This window comes from Lachnellula hyalina (genome assembly GCF_007821495.1).
Source record: "Lachnellula hyalina strain CBS 185.66 chromosome Unknown contig00303, whole genome shotgun sequence".
Classification (NCBI taxonomy): Eukaryota; Fungi; Ascomycota; class Leotiomycetes; order Helotiales; family Lachnaceae; genus Lachnellula; species Lachnellula hyalina.
Window position 1 is genome coordinate 1 of NW_022157417.1, and position 16,760 is coordinate 16,760.

At 47.5% G+C, this 16,760-nt stretch overlaps 5 protein-coding genes across 5 annotated transcripts; 1 reads left to right on the forward strand and 4 right to left on the reverse strand.

The window, feature by feature from the left end:
- Window positions 1-1,445: 1,445 nt before the first annotated feature.
- LHYA1_G008880 (putative phosphoketolase) lies at window positions 1,446-4,128 on the reverse strand (the record flags this gene model as incomplete). The annotated part of the gene is made up of 5 exons (XM_031153797.1): window positions 1,446-3,029; window positions 3,080-3,175; window positions 3,221-3,800; window positions 3,853-3,919; window positions 3,966-4,128. 5 exons carry the CDS (start codon window positions 4,126-4,128, stop codon window positions 1,446-1,448), a joined length of 2,490 nt encoding a protein of 829 aa, XP_031001035.1.
- A 707-nt stretch (window positions 4,129-4,835) lies between these two features.
- B12J7.040 (putative acetate kinase) lies at window positions 4,836-6,155 on the forward strand (the record flags this gene model as incomplete). The annotated part of the gene is made up of 2 exons (XM_031153798.1): window positions 4,836-5,605; window positions 5,672-6,155. The coding sequence occupies 2 exons, from the start codon at window positions 4,836-4,838 to the stop codon at window positions 6,153-6,155; spliced, it is 1,254 nt and encodes a 417-aa protein (XP_031001036.1).
- Window positions 6,156-6,788: 633 nt separating this feature from the next.
- On the reverse strand, window positions 6,789-9,238 carry GSTU7 (Glutathione S-transferase; the record flags this gene model as incomplete). The annotated part of the gene is made up of 7 exons (XM_031153799.1): window positions 6,789-6,834; window positions 6,978-7,339; window positions 7,387-7,470; window positions 7,518-7,695; window positions 7,778-7,872; window positions 8,059-8,626; window positions 8,682-9,238. 7 exons carry the CDS (start codon window positions 9,236-9,238, stop codon window positions 6,789-6,791), a joined length of 1,890 nt encoding a protein of 629 aa, XP_031001037.1.
- A 476-nt stretch (window positions 9,239-9,714) lies between these two features.
- On the reverse strand, window positions 9,715-13,006 carry YGR266W_0 (Uncharacterized protein; the record flags this gene model as incomplete). Its single annotated transcript, XM_031153800.1, has 10 exons — window positions 9,715-10,574; window positions 10,621-10,699; window positions 10,747-10,887; window positions 10,934-11,017; window positions 11,066-11,365; window positions 11,417-11,486; window positions 11,543-11,678; window positions 11,787-11,812; window positions 11,866-11,912; window positions 12,062-13,006. The coding sequence occupies 10 exons, from the start codon at window positions 13,004-13,006 to the stop codon at window positions 9,715-9,717; spliced, it is 2,688 nt and encodes an 895-aa protein (XP_031001038.1).
- A 1,846-nt stretch (window positions 13,007-14,852) lies between these two features.
- On the reverse strand, window positions 14,853-16,532 carry PCP1 (Rhomboid protein, mitochondrial; the record flags this gene model as incomplete). The annotated part of the gene is made up of 1 exon (XM_031153801.1): window positions 14,853-16,532. One exon carries the CDS (start codon window positions 16,530-16,532, stop codon window positions 14,853-14,855), a length of 1,680 nt encoding a protein of 559 aa, XP_031001039.1.
- Window positions 16,533-16,760: the final 228 nt, after the last annotated feature.

The window sequence follows — 16,760 nt, forward strand, 5'->3', positions numbered from 1 at the left end:
GTAGTACAAGGAGGGAGTCCTATAAAAAGACCCCAGGGTGATGGAAGGGAAGGGTGGTGGAGAAGGGGATCTTTTTCTTGTCTAGTCTGGGCCCTATCGATCTAGACTTTCTGCTGCTGGCGACGAACGACGATCTTGGGGGATGGAAGGGGATGGTGGGATGGTGGGATGATGGGATGATGGGATGATACTTGTACGAAGGTACCACTGTACAGCACAGTACTGTACGGAAGTAATGAGATGCTGGGGGTGAAATACGGTAGGACCAGCGGAGAGAACCTCCGTAGACCGGGATGTGACAACGCCCAAGTAACATGCAGGACCCTGAAGTCTAAGTGCCCACAAGGAAGGGATCGACTGTGCAGAGCAGCGTTCCTGGTTTGGAGGAGGAATAGGGGTCCAAGCTCTGGCCCAACTCATGAATTTCACGATGAGGTACTCATCCTTCTAGAAAGGAAGTATCTCATCGCCACCTTCTTCTACAGTAACGATGCTTTATTCCCAACATTTTATTCCCAACATTTTATCTCTCCCCTCTCTCCACCTCTTCACCCATTCCCCTATTTCCCCCCCCCCCTCGTACACATTGAATACAGTATTTACCTGGAATTACTTGTACAAGCATAAAGCTCGCAAAACCCGACCTGGTATTCGTACTTCTATATTCATGATGTCACCTTTCTCTCCCAGATCGAGGTTTTTGGTGTCCCATCTCATCTAATCCTTCCCGTCCCGCTTAGTCGGCACACACGGCGCTAGAAGCTTGGGCTCGGGACTCCAAAGTTGGAATTCCCTACAGTAATCCAGATGTAGTCATTGGCAGAGAGATACGAGGGACGTCTCTCGAGTTGAAGAACTTTATATATACCGAGTAAAGTAAAGTGTTAACTGTCACTAAAGAATTCGAATTTTAAAGATAATCATGTCGTAATAGTTGGCAGTGCAGTGAAAGTGACTACCGAGTACTCGCTTGGGTAGGATAGGCCTCTCCGGCTTGCTAGTAAGACATCCCCGGACCCTTAGGTATGCTACAGTAAGTACCCTTCCGTATACTATCTATAGGAAAAGCTTAATCAAATCTTATCGGGGAGGTCTCATCTACCTTACGGTACTCATCTAGGATCAGCTACAGTACTGTACTGTATGTGAGATAACTATAAAGCACCTACAGTAGATCTAATCTTTCTATAGCACGGTCAGAGTTACACCGCGTCCTCTATCAACAATCACAGCTAATAATTCTTCGCATTCTTATTCTCTTAAGCGCGGATGCCATTCGTTCTAAAGATTCACAAAAGAAAAACCTTGCTTTCCCCGCTCTGCATTTAGACGGTGAACTTAAGACCTGCGCTGCGCGAAATCTGATTATCATTTGACTGTCTAATGCAGTAAAAAGCCCTTCCTGTCTAACCCCTTCCAAATACGCAATGAGAACCCGAGCTTAATTAATTAACAAAAAACCCATCCTCCTTACTCCCCTCTCCCTCACTCTTCTTCTCCTTCCCAAACACCGTGCCCTCAAACCTAGGAATATCAAAAGTGCTATCGGGATCCTTCCCCGTCGCCATGACATACTCCCGCACCTTAATAATCTGGTGTCTAATCTCCCCTAGCATAGAACTCATCTCCAGCTTGATATCCTCATTGTGTTTCGCTGCGCCCTTAATAGCCGCCTCCATGACATTATACCTGCTCACGTCGTTACGCAGCATCATATCAAACGGCGTCGTCGTGCTACCTTCCTCCTTATAACAAGCAATACTCATCCTGTCCATATTCTCCCGTCCAAACAGCAACCCCTTGATCTCGTTGCTATAGCCGTGATAGTTGAAGTGAACAGGCCTATCAGCTGTAAACATCGCACTGAATTCCTGATTGGATAAACTGTGCGGGTGTCCACTCTCGGCCTCGAGAATCATCAAATCAGTCACATTCACCACCCGAACCCTCAACCCGGGAGCCTTCCTTCTCAAAATCGCCGCCGCCACCACAACCTCAAACATAAGCTCCGAGCCAATACCCACGAGCACGACATCAGGCCGAAGACCGGAATCTGTCGAGCAGAATTTCCAGATGGAGGCCCCGGCCCGACAGTGTGCGTCTGCTTCCTCGACGGACAGGAAGGCGGGTTGGGGTTGCTTGGAGCCGACCATTAGGTTGACGTAGTTTTTGGAGCGCAGGCAGTGCGAGATGGTCGAGAGGAAGGTATTTGCGTCAGGCGGGAGGTATACTCTCGCGGCATCTGGCTTAAGATTCAGCACCGCGCCGATGAAGCTTGGGTTCTGGTGCGAGAAGCCATTGTGTTCTTGGCGAGTCCAGGTGCTGGTCTCGATGTAGTTTATGGAGGAGATGTCGGTGCGCCAGGTTGTCTCGCGCGCCATTTTATTGAATTTACTGTATTGTACCATCATGGTGTGGACTATTCCTAGGAAAGACTCGTAACTGGGGAAAATTCCAGTTCGACCTGTAAGAGTGTAGCCTTGGAGGAAACCTTGGCAAGTATGCTCGGACAGGATCTCGATCACTCTGCCACCGCGAGCATTGCTGAATTCATCCCATTGAAAGTCGCGGCCCGTGTGGTTGAAGATTGCATCGAGCTTGTTACTCACCAACTCGTCGGGCGAGAAGAGGCGGAGGGATTTCGGGTTGTTGATCAAAGCTTGGTCAATTAGGTCGCCAATGGCTTTCATGCAGGATTGTTCGGTGCCCTTTTCAACTCCGAATTTCTTCCAGTCGGGGACATTAAGGGGTTCGTAGCACTTGTAGGTTTCAGCCCGTTGGCCGAGCCTCTTGTGGTCTTCTACTGGGATAATGCTTTTGATTGAGTCAATGGGCGCTCCTGCTTCTGTGAAGAGCTTTGCTGGGCCGTAGCTTAAGAGCCACTTTTGCAGGTCTGCAAGTTGCTCCTTGTCGGATTTGACTGCCATGAGAGGAACTTGGTGAGCGTGGAAAGACCCTTCGACGAATTCGCCGTCTACTATTTTTGGTCCGCTCCACCCTTTGGGAGTTCTCATGATAAGGACCGGCCACTATGATTTCTGTCAGTCTTCGCTTAAGAAAAGGGGTAGAAATTCCTTACTCTTGGCTTCATAATGGGCTTGCCAGACCGAGCTGCTTTTTGGATCTTCCTGATTTCATCAAGAGCCCATTGCATGCTGGTAGCGAGATCACGGTCCTACATAATTAGTGACAACTTCCTTGCGGTGAATTGTGAACTTACGATATCCTCAAGATCCTCAACAAATCTGCATTGATAACCATAACCAGTAAACAACGTGACCATTTCCTTATCATCCATGCATCCATAGATGGTACGTTCAGAGATCTTAAAACCATTTACATGAACGATAGGAATAACGGCACCAGATTCAGCAGGGTCAATATACTTCGCCGCATGCCAAGCTGTAGCAGTAGGACCACTTTCTGCCTCACCGTCACCAACAATGCACGCCACAACCAAGTCTGGTTTATCCATCACAGCACCGAATGCAACAGAGAGAGCATAACCCAGCTCGCCACCTTCGTGGATGGCTCCGGGGGTCTCGGCATTGATGTGACTGGGGAAGCCGTGGGGTGTGCTGAAACCTGTGATTAGGTTGTGGAGACCTTGTTTGGTGTTTGAGTATTGGGGGTAAAATCGTGCCAAACTGCCTTCGAGCCAGAGAGAGGCGAGGATTGCCGGGGCTCCATGGCCAGGACCAACGACGTAAATTAGATCGAGGTCGTTCTTGCGGGTGAGATAGTTGAGGTGAGCGTAGACAAGGGTGAGACCTGGGCAGGTTCCCCAATGTCCTAGCAATCTATAGCTCGTGTTAGATCTGGCTGCAGAAATATCTGGCAGTTTGAGCTTACCTGGGCTTGATGTCGTCGTGAGTGAGGTCTCTTTCAAGAAAGGCGTTGTCACTTAAGAAAATCATAGCTAGATGAATCAGTAATTGACCTTGAACAGAACTCTTCGAACTTACCAGCCGCAATATAATTGCTCGCTCTACGGAACTCTTCCAATCCCCGGATATCTTCATCGGAGAGCCTCATCTTCTGCAGCTTGACGGACAAGCTGAGCACCTCATCTGGAATATGTGAAGCGATAGCTTGTGGGTTGGGTCTGTCGATTACTTCTCCAGGCATGTTTGCGGTTGTCCGAGGTCGAATGTCTTGAGTAATGTTAGGGAGGGGGAAGAAGATCTATTCTTCTTCCACAGACATGAAAATAGATTAGGTGGATTATAGTGTGTAGGTAGGTAGGTATGAGAGAGGTGAAGCACTTTTATATTGCTTTCCTTTGAGCTTGCTGTGGACCTGGTAGCACAACGTCAGAGCTGGGAGCGCACAATTGTTTTTGCGTGAATACCCACACATCGAGTCGGTGGTTGATATACAAGTAGGGATCCAGACATGTGTGGGGAATATGAACAACGTCATCCCTTAATACTCTCAAGGCTGACCATCAGCCTTGCTGACAATTTTAGTCTCATCTTCAGCCTTCTCTGCTTGACCAGGGTTTCTTGAAGTGGAGTGGCACTGGTGGCATGTCCGTCCATAAATTATCTTCACATGGAATACTCGTGGTGTGAGATGACATCCCTGTAATTATCCCTGCAACCACCTGGAGTGATCCCTCAATAGGACTAGCTTATCGCTTATGATAACGGTAGCTCGAGCTCGAGAATGTCAATGTCACGTCATGCCCCTCACTTCTAGAAATCAGGAGATGGAGGGGTAAACATCGTGGGTTCAGGTACAATAGGACAATTTAATACCCCCTTCCCATTTTCTCTTCTTCCTCTGCTCTCGTCGCAATCAATCATAATATCTTCATTCCGAAATATCTCAAAATGTCCAAAATAATACTCTCCATCAACGCAGGCTCCTCCTCTGTCAAAATATCCGTCTACTCAGCCACCCAGGGCGAACCCCCCAAAGAACTCGCAGAGACGCAGATCGACGGTCTAACCTCCCCTCCCGCGCAATTGAAATACAGGCGCAACGGCCAAATCATCTACAAAGACAAGAGCATTGACGATGCCAAAATCCATTCCCAAAACGACGCCTTCACATACATGCTCGACGAGCTCATCAACGACAAGGACTTTGACGCTATCACAAAAAAAGAAGATATAAGCATCGCCTGCCACCGCGTTGTCCACGGCGGCGATTACGACTCTCCCAAGATTATCAACAAGGATACCTACCACCACCTCGAACTCCTGACCGACCTGGCACCACTACACAATGCTTCGGCACTGGAAATCATCTCCTTCTGCATCCACGACATGCCCGCCACGCGCAACGTCGCCGTCTTCGACAGCCAGTTCCACCAGACTTTGCCCGAACACATCCGCACGTATCCGATAGACTTGGAGACTGCGCGGAAGAATGGCCTGCGGAAATACGGCTTCCATGGTATCAGTTATAGCTTTGTGACGCGTAGCGTGGCCGAGTTCCTAGGCAAGGAGGTGAAGGATACGAGTTTGATTGTGTTGCATCTTGGGAGTGGCGCAAGCGCGTGTGCCGTCAAGGGAGGCAAGAGTTGGGATACGAGTATGGGGCTCACGCCTTTGGCTGGTTTACCTGGTGCGACGAGGAGTGGGAGTGTTGATCCTAGGTAAGTCTCCTCTCAAACTCATGAATAGGAGAATTGTGTAAGTGCAAGACTGATGATGTTTGATAGTTTGGTCTTTCACTACGCCTCAGATGTAGGGAAACTATCCCCCTCTTCTACACAATCACTTCACATCTCCCGCGCCGAAGAAATCCTCAACAAAGAATCCGGCTGGAAATCACTCACCGGCACCACGAATTTCGGCATCATCGCCTCGTCCCCCAAGCCCGAGATGAAACTCGCTTTCGACATTATGGTTGACCGAATCTGCCACTACATAGGCAGTTATTACGTATCTTTACATGGTAAAGTCGATGCGCTCGTATTTGCAGGCGGGATTGGTGAGAGGAGCGATTTGTTGAGGAAAAGGGTTGTGGAAGACTGTGCTTGTTTGGGGTTTGCTGTTGATGGGGAGCTGAATGGGAGGAAGATTGAGGGGGTAGTGCAGGATATTGGGGCGCAGGGGGCCAGTCATAGGACGTTGGTTTGTCAGACTGATGAGCAGTTTGAGATGGCGAGGTATTGTGCTGTTGATGCGGAGCTTTTTAACTAAGATGAGAGATGATATAGAATAAGCGATATGTTTAGATTAAGCGGATAGATATTGCTTGAAATGAATTATAATACAAGACATAATTTTCGCAATATTGGTCGACGACCTAGTAATTAACAGGCAGAAACCTCAAAACGAAACTGCGCCAGAATCTCCAAAGACTTCCCAGTAGTAACCCAGTTCCAGCAGCTAGGAGCTGTGCAAGAAACAGCTTTTTCATACCTAGGAGATAAGGGAGAAAGAATGCCCTATGCGATTTGAGAAATCTAGATAATAATTGATATTGAAAAGCAGAGCAAAAAATAGCGCGACGAATCGAAATGACACAGTCAGAACGATAACAGACTCCAAGTAAATGTCATTTGTATTGGTGGATTGGAAAACAGCCAAGCCACTATGTCGATTCCTCAAAGCACTCTTACAAATCCGTGAAATTGCCATGGCATCGCATCCCGCTCTACGAACTAAAGAGGCCCCCGAATTAAAAATCAATCATTGATACGTAAATAAATCATGGTTGATGTTTGCCATATGGCCTAGCCATAATATACTCCTATGCTCCACCGTAGCCATACTCCCCATCCGAAATCGACCTATCGTCACACGCCGTCACACGCTTACAACTGGCAGCATTCATGGCAAACTGTAGCCCGAATTCACGGCATCTGCAAGCTGAGAACTATATATTTTTCATGTCAGTAATGCTTAATCAAGAATAATGGAATATTTGGAGTTCATGATTTTCTTCTGGCTCCTCAAGACTCCCTGAGGCAATAAACTCATTTGTCGGAGAACAATACTGAATGTTTCGATAGTACTTACGTGTTTGGACGGTTCTGCGCATATCGCTCATAGCTCTCAATGTAAAGGTCATCTAAACTCGTCGTATTCTTGACGTGCTCATCATTTTCAACAGCATCCATCCAACGTCCCCACCTACTTCCAGGAGTTGGGTCAGGCCAGCCTCGGTAATGCTTCATGACCCTGGATAGCCGAATCATCCATGGCGCAAACTGAATATCAACAAAAGACAGATGCGGACCAAGGAAGTAAGGGCCGTGCTGATCACAGACTTCGACGATCTCCTGGATCTTGTCTTGCAGCTTCTTAGTGTGCTCAGCTTGCTTTTGGAATTCTTGGGCCTGGAGCAGTTGGTAGAAGGCTGGGACAATTTGTCGATTGATCTACTCTGCATTAGCATGACCTATAAAAAAAGCACGAGGATACTCACATGATCAGTCCAAAGTCGGCAAGTTGCCCGGAGCTGTGGATTACCTTGTGGAAGAAGTGGTTGGCCTGCACCGAGATCTTCCAACTATTGCTTATTAGTGGATATCCAAAGTTGTAAAGTTGAGGACATACATATTCCATCAAGACTGTGCTCTCTCCGCAACCCCAATCACCATGGCGAATTCCGGGAACTAAACCTCGAGGATTGACATCCAACAGAGCTTGGGGCTTTTTGTATGGGTCAACTTCAACGTATTGGTACTGCAGTCCTTTCGCCTCCAAGGCGACCCAGACGCGTTGAACGAAAGGACTAAAGTAGGAGTTGTCAGTTGTGTGTGATGGCTAAGTCTGACGTCACGATACGAATGTCTCCCAAAGAAGCTTTGACTTACCAAAAACAGCTACCAAACAGTTTCAGTTCATGGTCTTTAGAACGTTTCCTAACCGTCACCAGGGCATTGCCACTTGCTTTCTTATGATAAGTTTTCTGTTGTGCCTGATTGTCAGCCATATTTACGAATGGGCTGCACGTCAATTATCAATGCCAACGCAGGTAGGTAGCTTTTATAGACGACCCAGGCCTGGAGACTAAGGTACTCAGGTTTTCCAAACTTTACATACCCCAGTCTCGCATGAGAAATGACATCAGAAGTTTAAAATGTCCGTGACTTACTTGGGTTTTCTTGTCTTCTTTATCCTGCTTTAAGACGTGTCTTTGTACACTATTCTTTTTGACACGGTCACTCTCACTCAAGGCATGCTTATGTGGACCTGGAATACCATCGCCTTTGCCATTACCACCATTCCCATTAACACGCTGTATTGTGTAGTACCGTTGACCTGCAGCGCCGGGATGATTTGGAGGGATAACTGAATTGACCATCGACATTCCAAATTGCTGCTGTTGCTGCATTGGCTGTGCACCTGGCTGTCCGGGCGCAAAAAAGTTGTTTCCCTGAGAAGGATCGGGCAGTTGGACAGGTCCCCCATCTGGCTCGAAACCCGAACGTAGCATAGCACCTGGGAAGTATTCCGTGATCTTTATTTTGACATCGCAGAGATCGCGCTCTCGCGCGGTACGCTTACGCTTCTTTTTATTGGGATCATCTGATTTTGGCGTTCCCGGAGGTCGCCCTTTCAACCGGCAGTCCCAGTAATGAGAAACAAAAGGCTTCCGCTTATATCGCTGAGTCGAACGATGTGAATATACATTATCAACGTGAGGGAAGTAGGTTTCAAATCTATGGATATCAGCCATGTCAGTAGATGTAGAAGTTTCAGTGCAGAGTTACATACTCTTCTTCGCTCAAAGTGATCATCTCATCGACGTTGAACAGCTTCTGGCGCCACTCCGCAAGATTGGGAGGGTCAACAACGATCTTGGTACTCAGATGGCCATTGCTCTTCTGATCCGCACCATCTGGAGAACCAAAGAGATCCTCCTCTTGTTGTAGCCGGCCAATCGAGTTGTGCTGGATGGGGTTTGTAGTCAAGATGCCAAACTGGCCGCCATTGCTGTGCTGCTGCTGCGGGGTATGAGGGCTCCCGTTGTTCTGAATAGGCATAGGCCGATGACCACCAATATTGCTGCGTTCGAAGGGATTCGGGGTTTGGAAAGCATGGCCGTTCGGGTCTTGCAGACGGAGGTCCTGGTGGAACACAGGGTCGTTATCGTCGAGACCAGTCAGGTCAAGGCCGGGTTGGGAGCCCATGCCATGATGCGCGAGGTGTGGCTGGCCATGGTTATGACCGTGACCATGACCGTGGCCGTGCTGTATCGCCTGAGCGGCTTGGGGTTGTAGGGTTCTGTATGCAGAGGGTAGCTGCTGGTGAAGGACGGATTCGGGCTCCATCGTGAGATCTGGGCGCCGCGGAACATTCGCAATGGAAACCCCGTCTGTGATGCCGCTTTTATGATGAAGTTGTCGCGTCGAAGAAGAACTGTCGCTTCTGGCCCAATCTGGTCTAGTCGGCTAAGGTCCGGGTGCGGGCAGGAACCCGTAAGGCTGGGCTGGCTGGGTGGCTTGGCTGAGCATGTGATGCTCTCTCCTTTTTGTCTCCTTTCTCTCTCTCTTTCTCTCCTTTTTATATCTAGTGTTCAACCTGGAATAAAGGTCTAGAAATTCCAAGTCGCAGGATAAATATGTCTTCTGTATGTAGAGTTCTCATCTCGAGCAACTCGCTGCTTTCAGAAGCCTTGAAAGATACGTCACATATTCATATTCACATCACGCCTTCTCTAACTTGTCTCTTGGATATGCTGAATTAATGGATATATACTACTGCCAATGACTACTCCTTATAATCAAACAAAGTCATACTTATTATATCAAGCCTCTCCACGTGAAGCCCCACGTGAAGCACCTCGCGAAGCAATCGAAGCCCGTCCATGCGACGACCCAGGTAAGCGATCACGCTTCCTCAAAGTTTGGTCTGCAGCACCTGCATACGCCAGCATAGGGATTGTCATCCCATAAGGCTGTGTCTTGCCCTCTGGATCATGCTGATCCATCTCAACTCTGATACAGACATCAAGACTGCCATCATTATCTCTGCCATGTCTTTCACTATTCGCTGCTCTGTGTGTAGTTCCCGCATCTACCTCGCCCTTGTGTAGCCACGAATGTCCATCTTTAGCTTTTGGTATCGTCTCAACAGATGGGTTTGCGGTTTCAGCGCCCTCGTTTGCGTATCCATTTGTCGTATGTCCATTTGGGATCTGAGTGCCGTGGTGGTTTTCCGTGAGCATGGCCCAATTTCGACTTGGCATTGTCACTTTGTTCGAGTTCGAAGTCTTGGTTACGGTGCCGGGGTCCTTATCGAAGAATCTCATCAAGGTCTCATCTGTGTTGAGATCCAAATGGTGTAGCTTGTTTCTCTTGGCGAGGAGGTTGGCAACAGCTTGTGGAGGAGGTTTATTAACTATGGCAGATGATATGATGTTAACCATATAGCGATGATCCTGGTCGATTGGGACATTGAGTTGTGGATTCGAGTAAAAGCGACCAACAGCAGCCAAGTGTACATCGCCACCAAGAATGGTGACTCGCACGGAAAATTCAGAAGCCAGCTCTTGCAGTTTATGTACCAGCATCAGTCGCTCCTTCTTGTGCGTACGTGCTGTGTAATGATCATCAAGATCGTCTAAAAGATCAACGCTGCCGTCAAAATGATTAAAGAAGCCCCCGCCTACACATATCAGCATTTGCAACAAGGTAGCATTGAAAGAACGAACCGAATCCAAATCTCTTATTCAGGAACTTAATTGGTGCAATCACCGGACTGGAGAAGATGTTTTCCAGCCAAGTTAAACGCTATATATATTAGTAAAAGCAAGGTTGATTCTAAGATATGTACCTACAGGATAAGCAATTGGAATCCCTAGAAGAACAACTAGGTGCTGGATGGGAGAGGACGAAGCCTTTGCCGCAGCAAGTTCGTCCCGAAGTCTCTTGGCAATAATCTCATATGTTTCCGGGTAGTTAACTTGGTGCCGCGTTCGCTGATATTGTTAGTGAGAGTTTTTATTACTACACGGGACCTTTTACCTCTGTTCGAGCATCGAGACCGAAAAACGCAATCCGTGCGCCGAGCCTAGCGTAAATACTGCGTGAATGCTCTGTCACATATGGCTAGACAATGTTAGAAGCTTTGATCGACATACCAGGTGAAATACTTACGCCAGGTCTATGACCAATGATGTAGCTGGAATCGATAGCTTCATTCAGCACAAATGTATTCTCGAGTTGTTGTGGGTTGGGACGGGCGTCATCTGCCGTGGTTGTTTGGGGAGCATCTTCTGAAGGTTCAGGACTGTGAGTTGGTATATCGCTCGACAGCCTACCTGTAATGAAACTCGAGGCCGGTGGTGCAAGGTGATGCTGAAATAGAAGATAGTATTTGTTTGCCACGCCGCCAATGCCTTTGAAAACTGCACATCTCATAAATTCATCGATATATGAGCCAAATCCATCAATAATCTAAATGCATCAAGTTAGCTAGAGCATTTATCGACATAGAAAGATACGAACATCGTGATCGTCCCATATATTGAGTTGAGCTATTTGCCCATTGGCGCTAGCGAAAGGTTCCGTCCCATACCTAGCTCAAAGTCAGCCAGTTTCTACTACGATGCTGGGTTTATGGTATAGACTCACCAGCGAATATAGTTGTTCACATAATAGTCATCACAATCCCTTCTCAAGGATTCCGGGAACGGGAACTCTCTTCTTTTCTTAGGATTAGCAATGTCTGTCCAAGCTCTCAGTGGCCCATTAACACGTATTCCATCATCTAAGATTATGTTAGCATTACATCTTCAAGAAACCCATAGCTACCAAGGATCTTGATTTTGGTGCCACTAGAGCCCTGCCTGGAAGTCGCTTCTCTGGAGATACCTACTATAGATCTGGTCTCCACCTCCTAGCCTACAATATTATTAGTCAAAAGGACTCGATAGTCAGAAATCCAAATAACTTACATGACATGGAAAGGGGTTTTCTCGTGGACTCGAATCACGTCGTTCCACTAGATCACGGGGTATTTAGTTATTTCCTCCTTAAGAGTGTTTTGAGAGCAGAGGAAGAGCAAGTTCCCGTTTTAGGAAGTGTGTAAGGAGTAGTTGGAGTACATGATAGAAGGGGGTAGAGTAAAATCAAAGAGCCAGTTATCCTTACCAGGCAAGGACCGCTCCATGCAGCCTCATCAGTTCCAACACTAAACCCATTACAAGAATGGAACATGATTCGCATGGATTCCGTAATTGCCGGTACGTAGAAGCGTTGCTTGGCTCCTCTTTTGGCATGTGTGAATTCTGCTCCAGAAATAGCATATTCGCATTGAATTTCGGCCTGCTGCATAGGAACCTCGAGGTTGAACCGCCAGAATGTATTGGCAGGGTCGGAGTATAGCCTGGTACCGGGAATCTTGACTTCCCAGGAGCCTTTCCCAATTTCTGTGGCAGCAGTATTTCCATTGGTACCATTGCTCGTGGTTTGTGTAGAAGATGTCGGGTCTTGGAAACTACCATAATCAATTCCATTAACAACCCCGTAATTCTCTTTTCCAGCTCCAGTTATACTGGCCCCTAAAGACTGTCCTGCGGTCGAAGAAGCCTCAGCAGGGTGCCCACTGCCATTAATTTTCAGTGTCAACTCAGGGGTTGTTAGGCTTTCACCAGATCCACCCCCTCTTGTTACAATCAAAACACTTCCAAACCAGGTTTCGTTCTCCATGCGCCTGTAATTGAGAAGCGGTCCGCACTTTACTTCCAAAGTGTTCTCACTACCAGCGGTATTGTCTCCACCGTGTGTCCCATCATGTTGCGTAGCCATACTCTTGCCCGTCGAAGTTCCATTATGTTCATTTCCAGCTACCATAATAGGTTGGTGTTTTCCAGTTCTTGAACCCGCAGATCCAGGAGGGTCAATTCTCGTTGAGTTGAAGAAGTTTGCGAGATCTTTACTGCCATGCCGCGAATCAGCCTCCCGCGGGCCCACTGCCGCTTTTCCAGCATGTCGATGAAAAGCGTCGGATTCTTGATGGCGCCAGCGAGTGTCTGAGGCATGATCGTCTGGGTGGTCGCGTCCGTGGAGGATGTTGTCTCGATAGTGCGAAGCCATTGAACTTGGGGTAACCGAGTTCGTTTCGATGGTCGATTGCGTGTACAACGTTTCGGGGTTTATTAAGAAAGGCAATTGACAGTTCCACTGATTGCTAGGAATGTCAGTTGGGATGGGCGATTCTGAGGCGCAAGAGAATATGTTGACAGTACGTATGTTTTGCGAAGCTCCTCCCAAAAGCAATGAGGGAACTACAAACAATCAAAAGTAGCTAGTTTGGCAGTAGAGCTCGGTTCGGAGCATTTATGAAAAAGTTACGAAATCGCGATGGGCTTCATATTAGTATTGGCAGGAGCAGCCAAACAAAACGATGATCTGTAGTCTTGTTGTCAGCCAAGGCTGACCAGTGACCAGGCTTGAATGGGACGATGCTGATGCTTGTCAAATACACCTCTAACAGGGATAAGGAGCTTCTAACCAGGATGTTTTGATTGGAAGTCCCTTGATCGCTCTTAGCTGCAGGCGAAATGTGGAGCAAAGTGGCTAAAGGAAGACTGTTTCAATCTGGGACCCGAGAGATGAAACCATTCAGCTTATTGCCTTTCTTTCTATCTTTCTCTCTCAACTTCCCAGCTCACAAGTGTTTGATCTTGCCCTGGTAGGAGCAGGGCGAATCGACCATCAAAACATCAAGAATGTCAAAAACAAGCAACTTGGGCAGACGCGTCCTAGTCGGATTTTCTTCCAAGGATAAAGCTATTTCATTGCCCAGACGATTCCACTAAATAATATTACTGTCTATTGCACCCCCATACCCCCTTTTTGCATTTCCTCCCACTGTCAACCATTCCAAATTTGTGACCGAGTTCGACCAAGAACTTTCCCTGTAAAGTGCTTCGTCTTCTGGCAATACAAGTCTCATAGCAACTATCCTTTCCTTCATCTCCCACAGTGTCAGCATTCCCCTAACGAAGCAAACTGCTGTTAAGTCACCGAAGGATATCCAGTCCAAGCATCACCTCCGAACTCCGGTCTCAATTCCAGCTTCAATTAATCCCCGTCTCCAACCAGCCGCTCCTCCAAGTATCTGCCTTTGATAGTTTATTTAGCACAGCCTCTACAGCTTTCCTTGTTGGATGGTCGGGTCTGAGTCTTGGCTTCTTGATGAATGCATTGTAGTCTTGTGTTTTACGAGCCCGCTCCGCGACTATGCTTTCTGTATCCGGGACAAGTATTTGGAGTCGTCCTGTAATGGGGACTTTGTTTCTGGCGGAGAGGGGGAGTAGAAATATAAATGATATGTAACGAATGTGGGCAGTGTGAGGCAGAATAAGGATAAATGGAATGCAGCCAAAGTTTTCGTTGAAATCATATTTCTTTTTGAACCTTCGAGTTATATGTACCTGATTCTACTATTCACACCAAAAGTCTCTCACATTCATTACACCCTGGGCAAGTACTTGGGGTGATTCACTCACGAGTGCTACTTGAAATGCAGAAATCGCAGAACATATCTACATCTCCGTGCTTACCCACATCTTTGAATATATACACATTAAACCACTTTGCTGCTACATCATGATAGAGGGGTTCAAGAGGATATTACAGTATCTTCTCGGCAGTGCCAGTGTCTTACAATCTGGACATCAGTGTCGTTCAGTTAGTGCGGGGCTTTTAAAGCAACTGCGACTCCTCGAGCACATGCCAGTCCTTTACCTGTACTCCAAGACTCTACCTCTCATGCTCTAAACCCTTGTGGTCAAATTACACTGCATGTAAATATTTACATTACCTAAGTCTGGACGTTCAAAGCCCCACGCTCAAAAGGTTGGGCATATTTACAGCTTTGATATTTGATAGTACAGAGAAGTGAGTCCATTACATACGCTACACCAAATATACTATCCTACACCTTCCCCTCTCTAATCCTATCCACAATCCCCATCTCCTTCCTCCTCTTCCTCTCCATCTCCCTCCTCCTTCTTAACCTATACATCAGCAACTGTGCACTCCCAATCCCAGCCGCATAACCCCCCAAATGTGCCGTATGATCCACCAATCCCAGCATCGCACTCTTGCTTAAAAGAGGGAACAGTTCCACCCCCACCAGAAAAACCAGCATGCCCAATGCGCTCAAAGATGGCCAATTATCCGGCGGAAAGATACCGAAGAGCTTGACTTTCTCTCCGGAATTGATAGATAAATAGCAAGCAATGATACCGCACACAGCCCCCGATGCGCCGAGACTAGAGGTCACAAAATTATTGCGTAAAACGAAGGACGCAAAGGAGACGTAACTGGATATGACACCGCTGGCCATATAGATAGCGAGGAAATTGGCGCGACCAATCTCGTCGTGCAGACGGGTGCCTACGAACCAAAGTACTCCCATGTTAAAAGCTAGATGCGAGAAAGCCATGTGCGAGAAGACATTGCCAAGCATGCTAGATGCGAAGGGATAGCCGGGAACGAGGATGAAGTGCATGTTTAGGAATCGGAACGCGGGGGGAAAGCGCCAGAGGGCGAAGACGCCGATATTCATGAGGATGATGCCGGCTACCGTTGCGGCTGAGGGGGGTACGTCTGGAAAGAGGCGTGCGGAGGGTGCGGGTGGTGTGTAGACTTGGGTGAAGACGTAGGCGCCTATCAATGTGCCTAGGACGACCAGTCCTGAGGGGAATAGTCGTTGGAAGATACTCATTTCTGGAGGAGTGTCAGGGAGGATGTGGGATCGTTCCATATAATATTTTAGCCTTGGGTTTTGCCCAGGTCTTTGAAGTTCGACGTTTGAAGCTGAACCTATTTGCAAGGTGCCGGTATTCTCTCGAATTTCATCCGCCTGGCTCTTCCGTTTCTCCTCCGATTCCTTCTCCATCTCATCCAAACGTTTCGCTTCATCTTCTCTGATTTTGTCAAAACTACTTTTCCCATATGGTGATTCCCCCTCGCCAATTTCCCGAGAATTGGGACGCCAAAGCCCAATTTTAATACTGTCCTGTACCGTCTCCAAGTTCAGTGCCTCCAATTCCTGCTCAGCTCTCAAACCAGCATTCATCACCTCGTCCACAGGTACATTTTTCCTTAGCCAGCTTAGCCCTCTCTTGATCAGTAAACCCTCGAACGGTGCTTTGAGTCGAGCTGAGTTTGGGTCCTCTAATGTTCCTGACACTCGCAGGCCATGTAATACTCTAAGAATTTGATTTGCCGTCTTGGCATCGACGCCCTTCCCGAATATCCCGAGAACTTCATTTTGTGATATGGGTTGTTCTCTAAATGTGAGGCCATCTTCGGATTCGTAATCTTCAGGCAAGTCTGTGAAGTCTCGGATTATCCGCTGCGATGCGAATGTTCTAGCCCCAATTCGAATTTGGGAAGTTGTGTTCGGTATTCGAAGTATTGGTCTTAATCCACCCGATACTGATGTTTGCCTGTCCCTCCAAGCACATCGATAACTAAATATCGAGTATGGCCGCGCATATTGTTGTGCTATCCTTGCGGCGAGACAATCGACTTTGGAGCAGGTCTGCAACAAGCGTCGTGTATCCAGACACGCTATCCGTGAAATTGAAGGCCCGAGGCTGTTCATTTCTCCTGGTCCGACAGCGACATGTTATTGTTGGTGCCGAACCTTGTCCGTAAAGTTATTAGAAAATTGTCGGCATTGAACGAAGTCTTGACATTCACTCATCATCAGAATCTCCGAAGCACAGACCAAGCGGACGATGTTCCGCTCAAACGCGTCCCACCTTGTTGCCTTTCGATTTTTCTACTTCGTATAAGTACAACCTAAAGTAAAAGACTCTCTAGATCCACA